This window comes from Danio rerio, chromosome 20 (genome assembly GCF_052040795.2).
Source record: "Danio rerio strain M-AB ecotype USA chromosome 20, GRCz13ab, whole genome shotgun sequence".
Taxonomy (NCBI): Eukaryota; Metazoa; Chordata; class Actinopteri; order Cypriniformes; family Danionidae; genus Danio; species Danio rerio.
In genome coordinates, this window is record NC_141040.1 from 25,600,880 (window position 1) to 25,621,117 (window position 20,238).

Here is a 20,238-nt window from a genome sequence, read left to right on the forward strand (position 1 = left end):
CCTGCTTGTTGTTATTGACCATAAAGAAGTCCTAAAATGCAGGCAAGAAGCAAGGAAGATGCAGCACATGTTAGAGAGACAGTAGTTTGGTGAATTCAGCCAAAAACAAACTCAAACAGGCACATGATGACATTATTGGGATGGTGAATGGTGAGCGTGAGGGTGAGGGTGCATGAAAGCAGAGCCTTATGGGTAGTCTGTAAATGTGTGTTTGTGTGCGTATTAAAAGATGCATGCTAGTTGTTTAAGAATGACTGGTTAATGGCTTAACAATGGCTAAATGCAACAAGCTACCTCTCCAATTCCACCAACAAGGGTATATTTAAGTTAGATGCTTTGCAAAGGCAATTTAATATTAGTTTATGCACTGTGATATATGTGATTCGTCTGATTTATTTAGCAAATTAAGTAATTTATACTTTTAAAAAAGCAGAAATGTTGAGTTATCAAGTTGCAATTACATGAAATAATCACAATTACAGAAAATAAAGTTCATTAATTCATTAATTATTGTCAATAAAAAAGCTAAACTCAAAAAAGTAGCACTTACAAGAAAAATGTGTATTTACAGGAATTAAAAGTCACAACCTTAAAAAGGTCATTCACAATCACAAGAAATAAAGGTATGACAAATGGATTGAACTAGAAATTAAAGATCATTTTGCAACTGTAATAAAACATTATGGATATGTACTCCTGTATACATTACTGAAGAGTCCGAAATACATCCAAGGAGCTACGTTTTTTTTTTTTGCAGTTTTTGTTATAACGAATTATAAACCAAAAACAAAAGTGTTCTCAAAAGCAATCCAGTAAAAGAAAAGCCCTAATGGCCACCTAATTTTTTACTAGGTTTTAGGATCTTGCCATGTTCTCACTCCACTATTTACTTGTTTATTTTATTTATTGCCTTTTGTTTTACCTGCTTTCTGGAACCGTTCTTCACTGGACTCAAACTCCGTCATCACAGTTAACTCCTCTCTGCGTCTCAAGTCCGCCAACATACGCGGTGAGCCATTGGGCAAACTGGTAAGAGCTGAAAAGCTGTGCACATGCATGCAAGTGGTCCGATGGCTCGACACATATGTCGGCAGACTTGAGACCCAAAGCCAAGTTGACAGCGATGAAGGGGTTCAAGTCCAGAGAAGAACAGTTCCAGAAAGTGGGTATGAAAAAAAAGAAGCCGGCTGGTTGGTCAGTCAGTCAAGAAGTCAGTCAACAGCAGCCTCTGGTGGATTTACGTGAGTGATTAATTGACAACTGAGCAAAATTACGATACATTTATTTGGGATAAATCAAGTCTTAATTGTGCAAAATCACTACAGCAACGAAAGTCACAATTACGTTGCAATTGTGAAAATAAAATCAATAAATTTGTAACTACAATTTATAATCACAATTACAAAAAAATACATTCATAGCTGCAAAATACTTTTCAGTTAGGGTTAGAAATAAAGAAGTAATATTGCAAAAAGAGCACAACTAAGAGAATTAAAACCACAACCAAGTTGCAGTTGTGAAATATATAATCACAAGTATGACAAAGGGTACAAGAAATTGCCACAGTTGTGAGAAATACAGCAATATAGTAATATATCTATCTAAAATCATAATTACAAATAAATCTAATTGCAAAAACTATACATAAATATCTAAATATATGGAATTAGATACGTACAATTCAAGTACAGTACATGATGCAATTGGAGAGGTTCAATTAATATCTATTTTAAGGTATTAAGCATGCTTTCAAAACCTTATTTCATAACCAGCTTACAGAACTTAAACATTGTTTAAAAATTAAGATCATACAAGGGCAAAGAAGCCTCAAGCTGTATCTAAACTAGTTTTTTTTTCCTCTCTTCTTTTTCTCTAATTTGACTGTAAAGCCATAAGAAATGTATGTAATGGCTTTATAATGAGAATAAGTGTGTGGTTTACCAGGCGTAATGAGGACGGTTTGCCAATGTCTGTTTTTGATAGAAAACTGCTGGTGATATCAATGCATTTTACAGTCTGCTAATTCAAACCCCATGCTCTGTGATGCAGGATTATCATGGGCAAACGTATGAATAACATGCATGAGAAACAGTAAATGCTTGGTGAGATCATGGTGGATTGGGGGAAAATAAAGTCAAAACCAGAGAAAGAAGCATTGTATAGTGACCTGTTGCCTCTGGTAGGCAGAGAAGGTCTTCTCGATGTCCTCTAAATCCAGGATTTTGAAAACTCTGCCATCATCAACGTCTGCCCAGACTGTGCCTTCAAGTTTGTTCTGTGGGAGAAAGCAAGATATTGTTGTTTTCACTATTAGCACAAGATTACTGTCGAATCTGAAGTCAGACAACAATGTAGAGTTTTGTTCTTCATAAACTCCACATATAATACTGAAAATACAAACAGTTGAAGTCTTAATTATTAGCCCCCCTGTTTATTTATTTTTCCCAATTTCTGTTTAAAGGAATGAAAATTGTTTCAACACATTTCCAAACATAATAGTTTGTTCTGTAGAAGAGGGCTAACAATATTGACCTTAAAATGTTTGTTAAAAAAAGTACTGCTTTTATTTTAGCTGAAATAAAACATTAAAGACTTTCTTCAGAAGAAAAAATAGTATAGGAAATACAGTGAAAAATTCCTTGTTCTGTTAAACATAATCTGGGAAATATTTAAAAAAAAAATTCACAGGAGGGCTACTAATTTACTTCATGATTCAACTCTACTTGCTAAAAATTAATATATGCTTATAATAATTAAACGTTTTAGTATTCTTTGTTATTCCAATTCAATAGAAATAATATCATATATGTGTGTGTACGTGTCTATGTGCTTTTGTGACATATCAGGACACAAATCTGTATAACTACAAGGGCATGACACAGTTATTACAAGAAGGCGGTAAATTATGAGGACATCGCTGATTTCTCAATAAGAATATAAATCACACCAAATGAGCTGATTAGATAAAGTGAAACAGTACATAGTTTTTTGTAAGGGTTGGGTTTAGTGGTAGGGCGATACTGTTAAATACAGTTTGTACAGTCTAAAAACAATGAAAAACCTATAGAATGTCCCCACAATTCACAAAAAAAACCTGTGTGTGTGTGTGTGTGATTTTTTAAAATATTTTTCCCAGTTACATTTAAAATGTTATGGAGTTCCATCTAATTAAACATTTAAATGAATTAATTAAATTAAATGCAATGCTAAACTTATAGATAATTGTTTAAAAGATTAATGACTTTTTTTATAAATGATTTTTTTCAGGGTTAAAATGTATAGACAACGAATTCAGGGAATTAAAATGTTTCATAGAAAATATTCCTGTTTTGCTAAAAATAGTAACGGCAACAATTGAAAAATGTAAACAATTTATAATTTAATAATTTAGTAATTTATGGATTGTAAAACCTGAAAACTAAAATAATGCATTCTGATACAGATGTAGATCAATCAATCAATTAATAAATCAATCAATCAATCAATCAATCAATCAATCAATCAATCAGTGAGTCAGTCAGTCAGTCAGTCAGTCAGTCTGTCTAATTGATTAAATTGATTAAATACATAAACACATGCAAACTAATAAAAAGATTAAATATTTAATACTAAATAGCAAAAATATAAAATCTAGTAAGTCCTCTACTTATATGGCAAATTTACTACAGCTTTGACACCAATTTGTGTCACTGGACTTCCAAAAGTGTGTTTTTATTAAATGCAGAAGCTATTCTTCTCATTGAGTGTCAGGATTCGCAATATCAGTCTCACCTCGGACAGTTTGGCCCAGTTGAAGGACTTGAGAGGGTTTGAGGGTTGAGGAATGTTCTTCTTCTTCAGGGATGGACCTATTGGAGCTCCTGGAGGAGGAGGAGCACTGCCGAATGGAGGGCGTCCAGGGGGAGGCGGAGGGCCACCGGGGGGTGGTGGAGGAGGTGGAGGCATCATAGCGCCACACGGTGGAGGAGGCGGTGGAGGAGGCATCATGCCGCCTGGTGGAGGTGGAGGAGGTGGAGGAAGCAGAGGTCCACCTAGAGGACCAGAGACAGGAGGACCTCCAGGAACACTTGCTATCTGTCTCTGTACATACAGTAAAAATGATGAACAGATGTGAGACTGCTCTGACAAAAGAACCCTGACGTTGTTCATTTACACAGTCATGGATAGAATTATTGGCAGCTTTGGTAAATATGAGCTGTAAAAATGCTGTGAATATACATTTGTATTGTTTGTCCTTTTTATTGATCATTTAAAATCACAAAAAAAGATATGCAATGATAAGCATTCTTAAGTGTGAAAAATCTGTGCAGTATTTTCTATTCATATTTTTATGAAAGTACACAAGAGTGACTACTAGGGATGTAACAATATTAATATTAACAATATTAACATATATTAGCAATATTGTTAATACCGTCATACCGGAATAGTAATTTTTTTCAATATTACCGTAGGCGCATGATTCAATAAAAATATATTTCTGAGAAATATTTGCTTAGGCGAATGAAGCGAACGGGAGGTAGCAGGAACTACAATTCCCATCAGCCTAGGCGTGGCCATCATCCTTTGCGGTCTGTTTTCACTACAGATCCAGTAATGCGGAAATGGAGTGTGCTGCTAGTAGCGGGGAAGAAAAAGAGCTGGAAATGATCGAACCTAAAGCGGGTTTTAAATCGGATGAGTGGAAGCATTTCGGTTTCTTTCTAAAAAGATACGAAAAAGGAGAAAAGGTGACAGACAAAGAAAAAAACGGTATGCAGGCACTGCCAGACTGTGGTGAAATATAAGTCGGGGAATACGACTAAAAACAGTCATGGGGACTGCAGATCACAGCACACTTGTTAGATTGATGCAGACATTGAATTGTACGGCAAAGAGACCTCTATCTCACTCATAGCTTGTCCTCTCAAGTGGTGGAAAGACAATGCACATTGTTACCCACTGCTGTCACCCTTTGCTAAATCATATCTCTCTGTCCCAGAAACCTCAGTCCCAAATGAGAGGGTTTTTTTTTTCTGTTGCACGGGACATTGTAAATGCCCAGAGATCCCAGCTTTTACCAGATTTTATTTATATGATAATTTTCTTTAAAAACCCATCTCTATCTAAGTGAGTGAGTGATTAAATGTTGAATGTGATGAGTTTTCAACAATACTAAACTTGAAACTTTATTTTTTTATATGGTTTAATAGTTTTTTGTTATTTAAATTGAAAAGTTGAAGTTCCTGTTTCAAAACTTACAGACAGATGGCTAATTTGTATGTCATTGATATGTTCAGTGCTAAGGTAAATAAACACTTTTGGCACTTTTTTTGTCTTTTCATTAGTTTTGTTTTTCTGTAAACTATTCAATAAATACCGTACCGTGCCATTCATACCGAGGTATTATCGTACCGTGAAATTCTGATACCGTTACATCCCTAGTGACTACAAAAAAATCTTCCTTGCTCATTTCAAAGTAACACTTTAAACTCTAAAGCGTATTCAAAGCTCTCAGACATCACTGGACCTTCAAACAGGACAGTTCTATGGTCATATGAAACTAACAAACTAGTAGCAAACACACAACATAACTTGACAAAATGGTAATCTTGTGTCCACCATTAAATATACTGAAGAATCTTTCATTTTTCTGACCTGTTTTGTCTGCCAGACTTCCTAGCTATGTTTTTTAGACACACGTCATCACAAATTCTACCAAATACTGTACTGCATGAACAGATTTAAAAAAAATAAAACCAGCTAGAAGTCTTAAACTTGGCCATGGCTGGATGTTTTATAATGACAAAAAATTGTCACAAAAATTGTCTTCATTGAAATAAAAATTGGTCAACGAGCCCAAAATTAAAGTTAGCCATGGCCAGTCTCCTGTCAGGAATCCTCTAGAAAATGAGGAAAGAGCATAAACACGAACCAGAGAACATGAAGGATCTGGAGAGACTTTTACGAAAAAAAATCTGTCTAATATCCTTCTAGGTTTCCGCCAACCTCATCAGACATTATGGGAGACAATTTAGAGCAGAATGTATTGTATAAATGGGTGTCAATAATTTTAATCAATATTTTTTATAATAAGACACTTTATTAATATATATAATAAGACACTTTAATGTTTTCAATTGTTTTACATCAATAAAACATTTGAAAAATTCTAGCCACGGTCTTCTTCTTTACTCATATTTACCAAGGGTGCCAATCATTTTGACCATGACTGTACGTGTGACATCATCAGCATACCGTGCTGAGCTCATGTAGTCTGGTGGTCATTTCTGCCACTTGCTGCTTGACGAGTTTATGTTCCCCCATTTCTCTTTCTAACTTCTCTTTCATCTTGTTGAGGGTCTGCATCATCTCCTCCTTCTCCTGTGTTTTGGCGTCACACTCTCGCTCCTTCTTCTCCATTTTCTGTTGAAGCTCATGGTGGTCTGCAGGACAAACAGCTTACAGGTCAAATATTATACACAGTGTTTCCATTTCAGCCATTTCTAAAAGTCTGCACTGCACAATGAATCCATAAATAGGCTGCAATCAGGTAAAGTCAAAAGAGACTTTATTTAAATTTTTTTTACAATCGTTATGTATATGTATGTACAGTTGAAGTCAGAATTATTAGCCCCCCTTTGATTTTTTTTCTTTTTTAAATATTTCCCAAATGATGTTTAACAGAGCAAAGGACATTTTAACAGTATGTCTGACAATATTTGTTTTATTTTGTATTTTGTTGTAATAATTCAGGGGGGCTTATAAGACTTCAATTGTGTATGATTAAAGGTATATCTTTTTTAGATAAAAAAACTGACTTTGTTCAACAAGAGAAATATGCTTTGTAGCAGGTTATATAAATTGTTTTCATAGTGATAGAAAATATTGCTCAAGGCAAATGATTTATTTTTCATTGGCTCAAGTCATAAAATTTCGATGTGAACCATTAGGGGCGGATCATATCGAACACGCTTTTACATTCCAAAAACAAAAGGCGCACCGCAATGCTTTTTCTGCTGACAAGCAGAGCGCATAAGCAGCGTGACGGTTAGTAAATCATTTAAAAAAGACGCAAAAAGTGTGATCGCCCCCCTACCCTATTTTTTTATTGAATGAATGAAAGAATTTTTCAATATTCAGATTTAATAAATTAGTAAAATATGTTATAACAAATGAGTAAAAACATATAGGAACGAATGAATTAATGCCTTTACAAAAAAATATGTCTGAAATATTTTATTATTTGTACAGATGGAATCCGTTAAATAAAAATTTAACAATCAATGAATACAATTAATTTAAATTCAAGTTTTCAAGTTGCGATTGATAAGATGTTTTTTACTGGAGAAAAGTAATAGTGAACACTTTCCTTGACAATAATAAAAAATTAAAACATATAAATAATATGAAAAGTAGATACAATCTCCAGATTAAATATGCAAGAAAAATAAATTATTTACTATAAGTAAATATATTAATGTATACAAGTAAAATATATGACTTAATATAAGTGAATATATTAATGTGTATAAGTAAAATACATGACTTAATATAAGTGAATATATTACTGTGTATAAGTAAAATACATGACTAAATTTAAGTAAATATATTAATGCATTTAAGTAAAATACATGACTTAATTTAAGTAAATATATTAATGCATTTAAGTAAAATACATGACTTAATTTAAGTAAATATATTAATGCATTTAAGTAAAATACATGACTTAATATAAGTGAATATATTACTGTGTATAAGTAAAATACATGACTAAATTTAAGTAAATATATTAATGCCTTTAAGTAAAATACATGACTTAATATAAGTGAATATATTACTGTGTATAAGTAAAATACATGACTAAATTTAAGTAAATATATTAATGCATTTAAGTAAAATACATGACTTAATTTAAGTAAATATATTAATGCATTTAAGTAAAATACATGACTTAATTTAAGTAAATATATTAATGCATTTAAGTAAAATACATGACTTAATTTAAGTAAATATATGAATGCATTTAAGTAAAATACATGACTTAATATGAGTATATTGATTGTATGTGCTGCTAAAAAGTATAGATGAAAAGATTAATGTTCATAATTATGTAAATAAACAAATATAAAAATAAAGAGTGAGCTTTACATTGCATCAGCCACGGTGTAAACTCAAGACCATGGGAGGGAGGGCTTTTTCACACAGTGCAACTAAGCTTTGGAAAGCATTCCCCATCAGCATTAGGCATGCTGCCTCAGAACTGTTTTAAGAAACTTCTTAAGACTCACCTTTTTAGCATTGCTTTTAACTTAGGATGATCATTTTGTTTAACTTTTTCTTTCTATCTTATGGTTCATATTTTAATTGTTTTATTGCATCTTTTATTGTTGTGCTGTTTTACTTGCCTTGTTATCTAGTATTTTGCCTGTAGCGCTTTGAGTATAAGAAAAGCGCATTACAAATAAAATGTATTATTATTATTATTATTGATGTACACTAATGTATTGTAAGTCAAATAAATACAATTCTGATTCTATTAGTTTTATGCTATAATTTAATAAAAATAAGTTTTCCTCCTGCTGTTAAATCTGAAGGATAACTCCTACATGATGTGAAAGCACAAAAAACACCGTTAGATCGAAATGCAAAAAACAAATGTCTGTTGTAAAAGAAACATCAATGTGCAGAACATATGCTGACCTTTTCGCATTTTCTCCGCCTGCTCCTTCCACTGTTTCACCTCATTTTCATTGACAAGCCTGAAAGAGGGTGAGAAAAGTGGTTAAACAAAGCAAACCTCATTAATTCAACCCCAGCTAATCTTGCTTTGTTGAGCAAAGGCCTAAATGAGTGTATTAAAACACAGACTTTAAAAAGATTCAAAAGAAAAGCACAATTACGAGCGAGATGTCTAAAAGAAAGCAGTGAGCTCACATTCGAACCACATTCTTGACGTTGAAGTTTTCTAACGGCGTGGCATCGGGATCGTGACCTTTGTCATTCTGCAGGACCATCTGTTGAACGATACGGTCCAGAAGCAGCCAGTACTGCACTGTGTTCCCGCTCCTCTTATCTAAAACACACAGCACATTATAACACTACTGCATGCAGGACACTAGAAAATCACCACAACAATACCTACAGTATAGAATAAAATATATTTCAAGAGTTCACACAAGAGTCCGGGGATACCTCCTGTTTGCAAGGAGAGAAGGGAGTTTGAGCTTAGGTAGACCTTAGAACTCCCCTGCTGTAGTAGCTAATGAACACAATGATTGCCCTTAAGAGATAACTACTTACTAGGTGCATGTCTATGTTGCCAATTTGGATTAGCCAACTAACTTAAGTTGCATGTTTTTGGGCGGTGGGAGGAAAACCCAAGTGAGCAGAGGGAGAACGAGTAAACTCCGCATAGAAACGTCAGCTGGCTTGGTAAGGACTAGTACCAGTGACGTTCTTGCTGTGAGGCAACAGTGCTAACCACTGGGCCACCGTGCCACCCATCTAGGATAGGAGGAGTAGGGGTGGAAGGGGGGATTCTTTAAAACAAAAATGGCTGTTAAATGGAACTTAGGGTATTTGTAATGGCTTAGGAATCGTCTGATTGGTGAATCATAAATTGGATAATGCGGGACTAGACGCAAGCAATCATAAGCACGTGATCCTCTCAGAATTAAGTAAACTTCACTTAGTATACACCAGACTCCAAGTCAGGTGGATACTTCACTTAGTATACACCTGACTCCATATCAAATCATTTTATTCTGAAATTAAGGTTGATATGTTTCATAAAAGTAGTAAACTCTGGAATATGTGAGTTGTTGATTGTCTTTAATGATTTTTTATACTGAAAAAAGAAAGAAAAGAAAAGTCTTCCAACGTTTTCACTGAGCTTACAATCAGTGTTGCGTAAATATAAACCCATTTTAATTTTGCAGAATGTGACACTTCAAAAAAGTTGGAAGAATGGCATGTTTTGTTTTTTTAATAAGTCTAATTGTTTGAATATTTTGGAAACTGATTGTTTAAAGTATTATTGGCATGATAAGAAATCTTCTTCTTAACAGTTTGTGGTGGTCTGATTCTCCTTTTCATGACCACACATTTTTAACAGGACACACACACACATCTGGGTGGTCAAACACATTCACTCCACACTGCATTCACAAAAATTCTAGGTTCCACACAATCCCTTTGTGTAGGGACAACATGAAGAAATTAATTTAACAATTTAAGTTAACACTTTATAATAATGCTCTATTAGTTAATGCTTGTTAATGTTTTTACTAACATGAACAAACATTTAGTAATACATTTATTATGGTATTTATTCGACTTCGTAATTGGAATTTAAGTTAAATGATGTTAGTTCATGTTAACTTATAATGCATTAACTAATGTAAACTAGCACATCTTTGGATTTTAATCATGCATTTGTTAATGTTCAACTATGATTAATAAATGATTTACAAGATTATTCAGACTTTCTTAAGGTTAGTAAATACATTAACTAATAGACCATTATTATTCTATAGTGTTACCCATTTTATTTAACTAGTTTTTTTTTTTTTTTTACAAATTTAAGTGGATTAAACAAAAACAATTAAGTTGTCCTCCAAAAAATCAAGAACTGTGTTGTTTTAGCTCTTTTTAAATAAGTTGATTAAACAAACAGCAAATCGTCACCTTGCAATTGTAAGGTTCTATCTGTGTTTTGAATGATTTTGAGATATTGAGCCTCAAAATTTTAGCATTCCATAGCAAACAGTCTGTGTGTCACATTTGTTTTTTAAATAAAAAGTCTTAAAATGTAAACAACATATAAAAAACATCCCATAATGTAAATAAGTTGTCATTTAATAAGAATGTGTCAATAACTTAATTTTGACAAAAATGTCAGATAGAACCTTATAATTCTGAGGTGACGAAATGAAATTTTTTAAGTGTGTGTCTGCAAAACAAGCTGTTGGAAGCATGCACACTGTAAAAAGCGATTAATGGTCTTTACTTAAATAAAGTAAGTGAACTTGTTGCCTTAAGTAAACAAATATGTGCATAATTATAAAAGTTAAGTCAATGGGTCTACTGATTTTTAAAGAAAAATCAACTTGTTGCTTTTTGTTGCTCACTTTTTTAAAGTAAAGTAACTAATGGATTTTCACAGTGCAGACTCCATTTAATAACTGCAGACTTTCCATTAAAGACATGTGTTAAAGGCACTATACAGTATGTCTCTGTACATATCTCAATATATGCCTCCATCTTAACAGTAACTGTTTTATTTGCTGCGTCCTGATACCATGATATTTGCAGGACATTTGCTTTTGCATCTGTCACTCATGAAAGCCTGAAGGATCCTTTTGGACTTTATTGACTCATGGTACTGTATTCATTTATATATTTTTTCCACTCTCAAACAAAAAGCAAAATGTATAGTACAGTACCACTTTTGTGGCCATTCATAAATGTACCTAGCACAACAGTACAGTACTAAAGGGTGGAGCTAAATTCTCTGTAGAATGTTGACTGGTTTACAGAGAATTGTCAATTAAGAGTGCAATAAGTCAGGGGAAGAACAACACAGGAAGTACCATTTTTAAAATACACAGCTGAAGAGCACCATTACAACTCAATAATGGGGGTGCAGAAATGAACCACAATCAAACAAGCTTATCTTCTTGCAACAAACAGCTACATGTTAAGAAGCAGAAAAGGATTTGCTGTACTGTATGTCATCTTTCTTACAGGGTTGTTCAAAACGTGTGACTTATCGCTTGTCCTCTTTCTTTCTCTATTAACGAGCATTTGTCAACCGTCTAGATTTGCATTAATTAACCTGAGTGCACAAAAGACAGTGGCTTTCTGATTTGCTCTGAGTAACAACGATCGCAACTTTTTGGCGTATACCACACATACCAAGAAAGGAAACTACTAGTAGAGGAACGCATAAGTGTGACCCTTGCTGTATCGTACTGTACTATACTATATATTACCTCAGTGGAAACAAGCACATCTAAAACCTCAAGTTTTTTCCAGAGTTAAAGTGGTAGTTAACTCAAAAATGAAGATCTGCTCACTATTTACTCACTCTCGAGGTGTTCTTAACCTGTATGCGTTTTTGTACCTGTACACACTGACTTCCTTAGTAGGAAAAGCAAATACTTTATAAGACAATGGCAAAAGGAAATGAAATCTTCTTTAGTGTTCTACAGAATAAAGAAACTCATAAAGTGAGTAAATGATGACAGAATGTTTACTTTTGTGTAAAAGTTAAGTTGAAATATGAGTTAATTTGAGCCAGCACACATTTCTGTTCTCTTCCATATTTTCTGTGATACAGTAAGCGTCAGCCTGGAGAACCAGAGGCATCGCAAGAACTGATGTATTACTTTTTCCTTAAGGAACTCAAGTGTCATTTCGTGATGCAGTGGCAGGCTGTGTGAAGTGACTGTGGTTTTCTGAAGTTCCCCTAAACTCATGTGGCTGTGTTTAACTCCACAGCATGACATTTTTTATGAGGTTTCCTGCCTTGCCCTACACAGACTGAGCTTTCTCTGGATTCCCTCAGTCTTTTCACAATATGACAGATGGTAGTTGGGGAAAGACTTTTGCATTGAGAAATGTGTTGATTTGTTTGACACTTCCCTCATGACTTTTGGCATAAAAATGACAAGCCATTATACAGCTTGCAAAGACTGAGATGATTCTTTTAATACACAAACATAAAACCATTACTGAAAATGAGAAAAATATATATATTACCATACAATACATATACACACACACACACACACACACACACACACACACACACACACACACACGCACACACACACGCACACACACGCACACACACACACACACACACAATTTTATGAAATTTTAAAGGAAGAATTCTAGAGAAAGATAAATCCCACTTTTATTTAAGTGGCACAAATGCATACAACATTGGTGCTATTAAGGTTGGATATGCGTAAGGTTATGGACAAGTTTGGTGTTATGGGTAGGTTTATGGGAGAGTTAAGGTGCAAAGAATAGGTCAACATGCAGATAATGCTCAAAATATGCGTATTATGAAAAAACCTGTATGTAATTTATGTAACATAATAAGTGCATTGTACCAAATGATTCATTAAAATGTAAATACATAGTAATTAAGGCCACTTAATAAAAAAAAAACTGGACCGAATTCACATATTTTTAAATTAAAAAGTCAGCAACGCTTTTGGTTTTAGGTCTAAACTATGAAAGTGTAAGCAATAAACTCCCATCAGAGGATAGTGTGGGAATTATAGGACCTATTTGAGAGCTACAGATGAGGACAGATGTGTTGTGAGAAGAACAGGTGGTCACTTACGAGGCATGAGCAGGCAGTGATGAAGGACAGACATGAAGTGTGGATATGCGTCTGTGTGCGCCAGTTTCTTCCTCACAAGCTCAAACACCTGCGTCGCACTCTTCGTGTCTATGTGGATCTGCAAAAGCATGTAAACAGGCCAATTTAAATTCATTTCAGTAAATAATCTTATGTAATTAAAATGTTTTTACATAATTAAATTTTTTTAAGTTTTTGTATACAAATTATGTGTCAATTACTCTATTAAATCTATAATAATGCATAATAATAATAATAATAAAAATAATAATAATATAGTAATTTAATGTAATAATTAAATCAAATAATTACTAAATTACTCAATTACTATGATAATAACAAAAATAATATTCATGATAGCATTATCATATTATATATTAATTATTGATATGAATAATATATAACATATATACATATGACATATAACATAGTTTTTTATATATAATTATGTACAACAGTTTAATGCATAATCAAATAACTTCAAGCAAGGATGATGATAATAATAATAATAATAATAATAATAATAATAATAATAATAATTATATATAACAGTAAATATTAAATTAAATGCTGTAATATAATTACATAATAATTAATAATTATGCAAAAAAAAAAAAAAATATATATATATATATATATATATAAATATATATATATATATATATATATATATATATATATATATATATATATATATATATATATATATATATATATATATATTTAATCCACTTACAGCCTCAAAGCGTCTGGATAACGTGAGCTCATCATCATTTCTCAGCATCTCAAAGTAATCCAAATGCCTGAGGATACACACACACATTCACGCACACACGCACATGCACACGCACACACAAAAACAGCTTCAGTTAGATGATTAAACATTCTAGCAAATCTAAATTCCTGATGTGGGGCTTACCTGTCTAAAGTGGAGTTTTCATGTGACCTAAGTTTGTCGATGATGGGCTGAATCCCCAACATGAGGAACTCGTATCGCAAATGTACCCGGAACTCAAGACTGGACTAAAACAAGCAAACAAAAAAAACACTTGGTCAAACCAATCAGAACTGTGGGTTTTTATACACAACACCTGCTTATAGGAAAAGTTTAGCTAAAAATACTCAAGATTTACTCAACCTCAAGTCCCTTGAAACATGCATGAGTTTCTTTTTTCAGTTGAACACTAAAGAAAATATTTTGAAAAAGGTTGGAAACCAGGAGCCTTTGACACCCATAGTCAATAAAACTAACACTATGGATGTTAATGGCTCAAAGTTTTTAACATTCTTCAAAACATCTATCTTTTTGTTCAACTGAAGAAAAAAAATGGGTTTGGATCAAGTGGAGATTGAAATGTGCTAATTAAATTAAGTAAAATAGTGTAAATGTCTTACTTCACCAGCTCCTTGGCTTAACACAGCATTAATGAAGGACATGATGGCCGTTTTCAGGCTGACCTCGTCCCTGTACCGCCCTGTACTCTTGTCCAGATCATTCAGCAACGTCTGTCACACAAATAGAAAACATGGCATAAGCTTGATTGCTTTAGGCGACTGACTTATTCCTTCCCAAATAAATCTTTCATACACTCTCAGAAAAAGAGGTACAAAAGTGGTCCTTTTTACCTTTACCTTTTCCAGAGGTAACTATTTATACCTAAAACATCCATATTGCAGTCCTAACAACACAATTGTACCTTTTACAAAAGGAACTACAACAAGTGACAGTTTTTGTATCTTCTGAGTGTATTTACATAAGTGTGTGAGTGAGATTATATAACAGATTTAAAGGAATTTCATGATCATTTATGATACATTTATATATATATGTAGTTTCTTTCACTTTCAGTTAAAGGCCCAATCCCAATTCTAATTCCTAGCCCTTCCCCTTACCCCTCGTTTTGCGCACTCACTTGAAGGGGTAGGAATGTCCTAATTCTCTTTAGCTTGAAGGCGTAGGGCTAAGGGAAAGGGCTAGATAGTTCTTGAAATAAAGATTTTTCAGGAGCACGCTAGAAACCAAGGGGTAAGAAAATTTCTCAGAATACACAGCTACAACGGCAGCATGGCTGCACATGGAAGTCCGGAGATGCACAAACTAGTATTTTTTTGTCATTATTACGAATTTTAACAACAAACAAGCACATTCGTTTTACCATCATGCTTTTAAAAAACACTAAAATAAAAAACTGCTAAATTGCGCTATCTATAATCCATTATAATAATAACTCCTGTATCGTAGTCCCACAACATTCTGACACTTGATGAAACTCAATTACCCTGTCAGTAATGTCTAGTGGCTGGGAATGAGCTTTTTACAGTGTCTGCTATAATGTCAAAGTTGTTTTTTTTTTTGTTTACATCGATGAATATGGCCACTGTGTAATGCACAGTACAGTTATGATCTTATTGCCACATTATATCGTTATGCTAACATGATATATGCCTCCATGATTACTAGGTAAAAAGTTAATATTAGCAAAAGATAACAAAAGCCTCAGGGTGACCTGCAACAAATCATATTGGTCTGTACTAAACTGTACCATAATGTTCAGTGTGAAAGAAACATTTAAGACATGTTACCATGACAAGAACTCCAGGATGAGCTTCAATGAACCAAACAATCTCAAATCATACTGTTGAAAATACAGTACAAGTCAGTACAAAACAAAAAAAAACAAAAAAAAAATCCTTAATTCCTTTCGCTTTATCTTGTACACTCAACTTTTGAAAACATCAGGTGCACTGGCCTAAATTATTTGTCATTAATACAAAAACATTTAGTTGGGTTAACATAAGATTATTAGTTTTCTGGAGGGGTGAACTACTCTGTAACAAAACTTTTTAAGTTGTGCCAAATGAACATTTTTTGTCTGCAGAACCGGAATGCCTGAAGTTGAGTGAACAAAAAAACACAAACATAATCCTTATTTCTTTTTGTTTTTTCTCATGTACTCAACTTTTTTTTCAGCTTTACTTGATAGGACAACTAGCTGACTAGCTAACTGAGTGAGTCATGAACAAAAAAAAAACAGCCCCCAGCATCAGACTCTCTGGATGTTTTTATTGAAAATCATACACACCTGAAATCGTGTGCGCTCGCAGGCGAACTTCTGGTAGTGCAGCATGGCCTCGAGGATCTTCTTGTGTCCGCCGGGTACCAGACACACCGCGCCCATGATCTCCAGCACGGCCACTTTGGTCTTGATGTTGTCGGTGGCGAGGCTCTGGGCGATGATGTTGATGCTCTCTGTGTGGGACAGGACGTGAGCGCGGCCCTGAGAGTTGTTCATCAGCGCTTTGATGCAGCCGATGAGAGACGTGTGGATCTGAGACTCGGTGGTCTCGTAGTCCATGCTCTTCAGGAAGTTCAGGATGCATGTCAGGCCATCCAGATCGATGAACCGTGTCACAAACCTGAGAAGAAACAATCAATTCATTAGTTGAAGACCTTTTGCACTTATATTACCTGCTGTAAGGCATGATAGGAGAAAAATACTTTGTTTAATGGTGTCATTTCATGCAATGCATATTTTCATAATTTTAGCTTTTATGTAATGTATTGTGCATTTATTTATTATCCCAGACATTTTCAGTGTTTTCAGTTTGTTATGTTTTCAAAAGCTTGTTTTTAAGTTTAAGAATGTTTATAATTCATGTTTTATAATCTACAATTACCATATTTTCTAGAATACGCATGTATTACATATTGTGAAACAGAGCTATTCGAACAACTTATGAATGCAACAGATAGAGTTGGGGTACAACTGAGTTGTACGTGCAGTTTATTAAACAGAAAATGGTCAGGCAGGCAACGGTAGGGATGGCTGATGTGAAAATGGTGTTTCAACAATGTTGAGATCCTGAAGCGCAAGTGTTTTGAAACACTGCATCGAAGCATGATCCAAAACACCCAGGTCATGTGACTAAGGTGATTTGGAACACACAGGTCATGTGAATAAAGTGTTTAGAAACAGCTGGTCACGTGACTACAGTCATTTAAATCGTAGATCATTTCAGAAGTTTTCCGAGACCTGGCGAATCTGCGTTTGACTGAAAGGGTCAGAATAAAACTCTGTCTCATATAGCCTAGTGAACCGTGTGTGTGCACATAGTTACTGTGCTGCAAATGGCTTTGGGTTTGAGTCCTGACTAGTAAAAATACTCTGAAATTATGATATAATGTTATTATAGATATGATGTTGTGTATTTTAATAATGTTGCTGTTTTATGGTGAGGTCTAGATAGGATACAGCTGCGGATATGCCATTACTATACCATTATTTTTGTAATGGTAAAAATAGTAACAATGCTGGGTTTAATACCTCAATTTGCTTAACTGTTTCTTTTCTGAAGCTGTTACAGTGCAATAAATAAAAATGACCACTAGGTATCATTGTAAAGACAGGTTTTGAAACCAAAAAAACTTAATATATTTTAAAAAATATATATACATATATACATAACCCATTTACATATATTTTTATTTTTTATTTTTTCAAAAGTCTGTTTTTTATCCTAGAATGTAAATTTTTTTTTACTCTTAACTCTTATAAAGCAAACTAATATTTTTTAAAAAGTGTATTAAAAGGGTTTAGAAAATATTCAAAAGACAGAAAATTGTTCAGTAATGGAACTGAAAAAGTGCATATATGATTGCTAAACATACAGCTAAAGACACAATTAAAAAAATTATTTAAATCAATTAAATAAAATAAAATAAAATTAAATAAAATTAAAAAGTTAAAAGTTATTTTGTGGAATTCATTTAGGAATTTAATTTACATTTCAATTAAAATTCAGTTATTTATTTACAAATAAAATAAGCGGTCATAAAGAACAATATTTGAATATATTAAAATGCTGATATGCATTATAAATTAAAAGACTTTCATAACTTTTAAATATAAAAATATAAATATATTTTAAATGTTGAGTCTACTTTTCTTTCCACTATAATTAATATCAAGAGTGAACAGGCAACAGTATGTGCCGAAACAGGATTGCCACATAACATGCTCTGCACTCAAACCCACATTAGATTTGCAACACGAGAAGCATAACTCAATGTGTAACTCAATGTGTCTGGAGTAAAACAGCCTGTCAATGTGATAATAATCAACTCCACGTTGAGGTGATGAATGCAAAATAACATAACACAGAAGCGTGCCTTGATTTGTGGCCCCTATTAAGCACTTGACTTAAATGCAACTGTCCAGAACTGTGAATGGATTGTTGTGATGTCATTAGGCACACAAAGATGGCTGGAGTGTTTTAGGGTCAGCGGTGATGACCTGTGACCTGGGATCAAACACCCAGAACGGCACACACTGATCATCAAACACATCTGTTCTTGATGAAAGCAGTATCATTTGCATTATGAGTCCCAAAGCACACACCATAAGGCAAGCAAAGCATATAATTAATAATAGAGTGAGCCCCTTACCAATGGACAAATCAATGACGTGTTCAATAAAATGTGGAATAAATCTTTAAATAAAAATGGGCTTTAGTTTTTGATTCGGTAAATTTGAATTGGATTATTTTGGATAATAAAGGTGAACTATACTTGATGTTAAAAATGTTAACAAGACTTCAAATGTATTAAAACTATCATATCATTGGTATCGAGATTAGAGTTGCCAGACGGTTACCCGGTTTTGAATTTGTTTTTGCGGGTAAAAAATGACAGACGGGTAGTGAAAATGTGGCCGGTTTTGCAACGGCGTGCCCGCCAGCCCCGGTCTTCACTTATAAACCTGTTATGATCTCCCAAAAAAATGCTATAGCCCATTCACATACAGAAGCTCACAACGAGACACAACCCCCCCCCACTCCTCGGCCTCTCAACAGGTTATTATTGTCTATAGATTGTTGGACGGTGCCTTTTGGTTTTCAGCGGGTTTTGGGTAGTTCTTGGGCTGGACTCAGGCAGCTTTATCTGGCAACACTGATCGAGATTTTGAAGTCTCTTGTGATTATCAGCAAATTTTTTAAATACCAAAAAAAACATTCATTCATTTATTTTCCTTTTGCTTAGTCCCTTTATTCAACAGGGGTCACCCCAGAGGAATGAACAGCCAACTTATCTAGCATATGTTTTATGCAGCAGATTCCCTTCCAACCGCAACCCAGTATTGGGAAACACCCATACACACTCATTCGCGCGCACACACACTCATACACTACAGCCAATTTACTTTATCCAATTCATCTGTACCGCATGTCTTAGGACTGTGGGGGACACCGGAACACCCAGAGAAACCCACGCAAACATGGGGATAACATGCAAACTTAACACAAAGATACCAACTGACCCAGCCGGAAACCGCCAACCACTGAGCCACTGTGTTGCCCCACGAAAAATACAATTAATATAAATATTGTTGCACAATAAAATACATTTTTCTAACTGTGCTGCAGAATATCTTTGGAGGGAGGCTATAATACATCTTTACAGGGTTCTTTCTTAAAATCAAAGCATAAAATAATTAAATATTCCTGAAATAAATATTTCATAACATTCTAAAAGTATTAACTTAGTATTATCTTTTAGTATTTACTATTTATTACTTTAATAAAACTCAAACTATATAGTGCAAACAAACTATATTTAAAACTGTATGAATTCATTAATATTACTTAATAAAATACACTCATATAATGTTTTATATTCATGTTTTAAGGTTTTGAGGACTTCATATTTAATGAAGACAGAGTATGTTAACCTATTTGTGTTGCCTAATTCTACAAAAACCTGAATTCACAATTAGCTCAACTTACATTACTGAAAGAAAGTCAATCATGCAGTCCAGCTTTCTAAATGAAAGAGTTATTAAATAACTGGTAAACTCATCATGTCACTACATCAGCCATTTATA

The 20,238-nt window shown here is 33.7% G+C and overlaps 1 protein-coding gene across 39 annotated transcripts in view; it reads right to left on the reverse strand.

Moving 5' to 3' along the window:
- daam1b (dishevelled associated activator of morphogenesis 1b) overlaps nt 1–20,238 on the reverse strand; it is a 186,042-nt gene that overhangs the window by 48,095 nt on the left and 117,709 nt on the right. For 25 of the 39 annotated variants that reach the window (XR_015517736.1, XR_015517725.1, XR_015517723.1 and 22 more), the window contains 11 exon segments: nt 16,441–16,774; nt 14,753–14,863; nt 14,277–14,380; nt 14,094–14,160; nt 13,340–13,457; nt 8,917–9,055; nt 8,683–8,741; nt 6,238–6,425; nt 3,772–4,080; nt 2,168–2,275; nt 2–31 (listed from right to left, as the gene is read on the reverse strand). Coding sequence is in view for 5 of the 39 variants with exons in the window: in XM_087297236.1 (XP_087153362.1) it covers nt 2–31; nt 2,168–2,275; nt 3,772–4,080; nt 6,238–6,425; nt 8,683–8,741; nt 8,917–9,055; nt 13,340–13,457; nt 14,094–14,160; nt 14,277–14,380; nt 14,753–14,863; nt 16,441–16,774 (1,567 nt within the window). In the remaining 34 variants the exon portion in view is untranslated. 39 annotated transcript variants of the gene reach the window in all.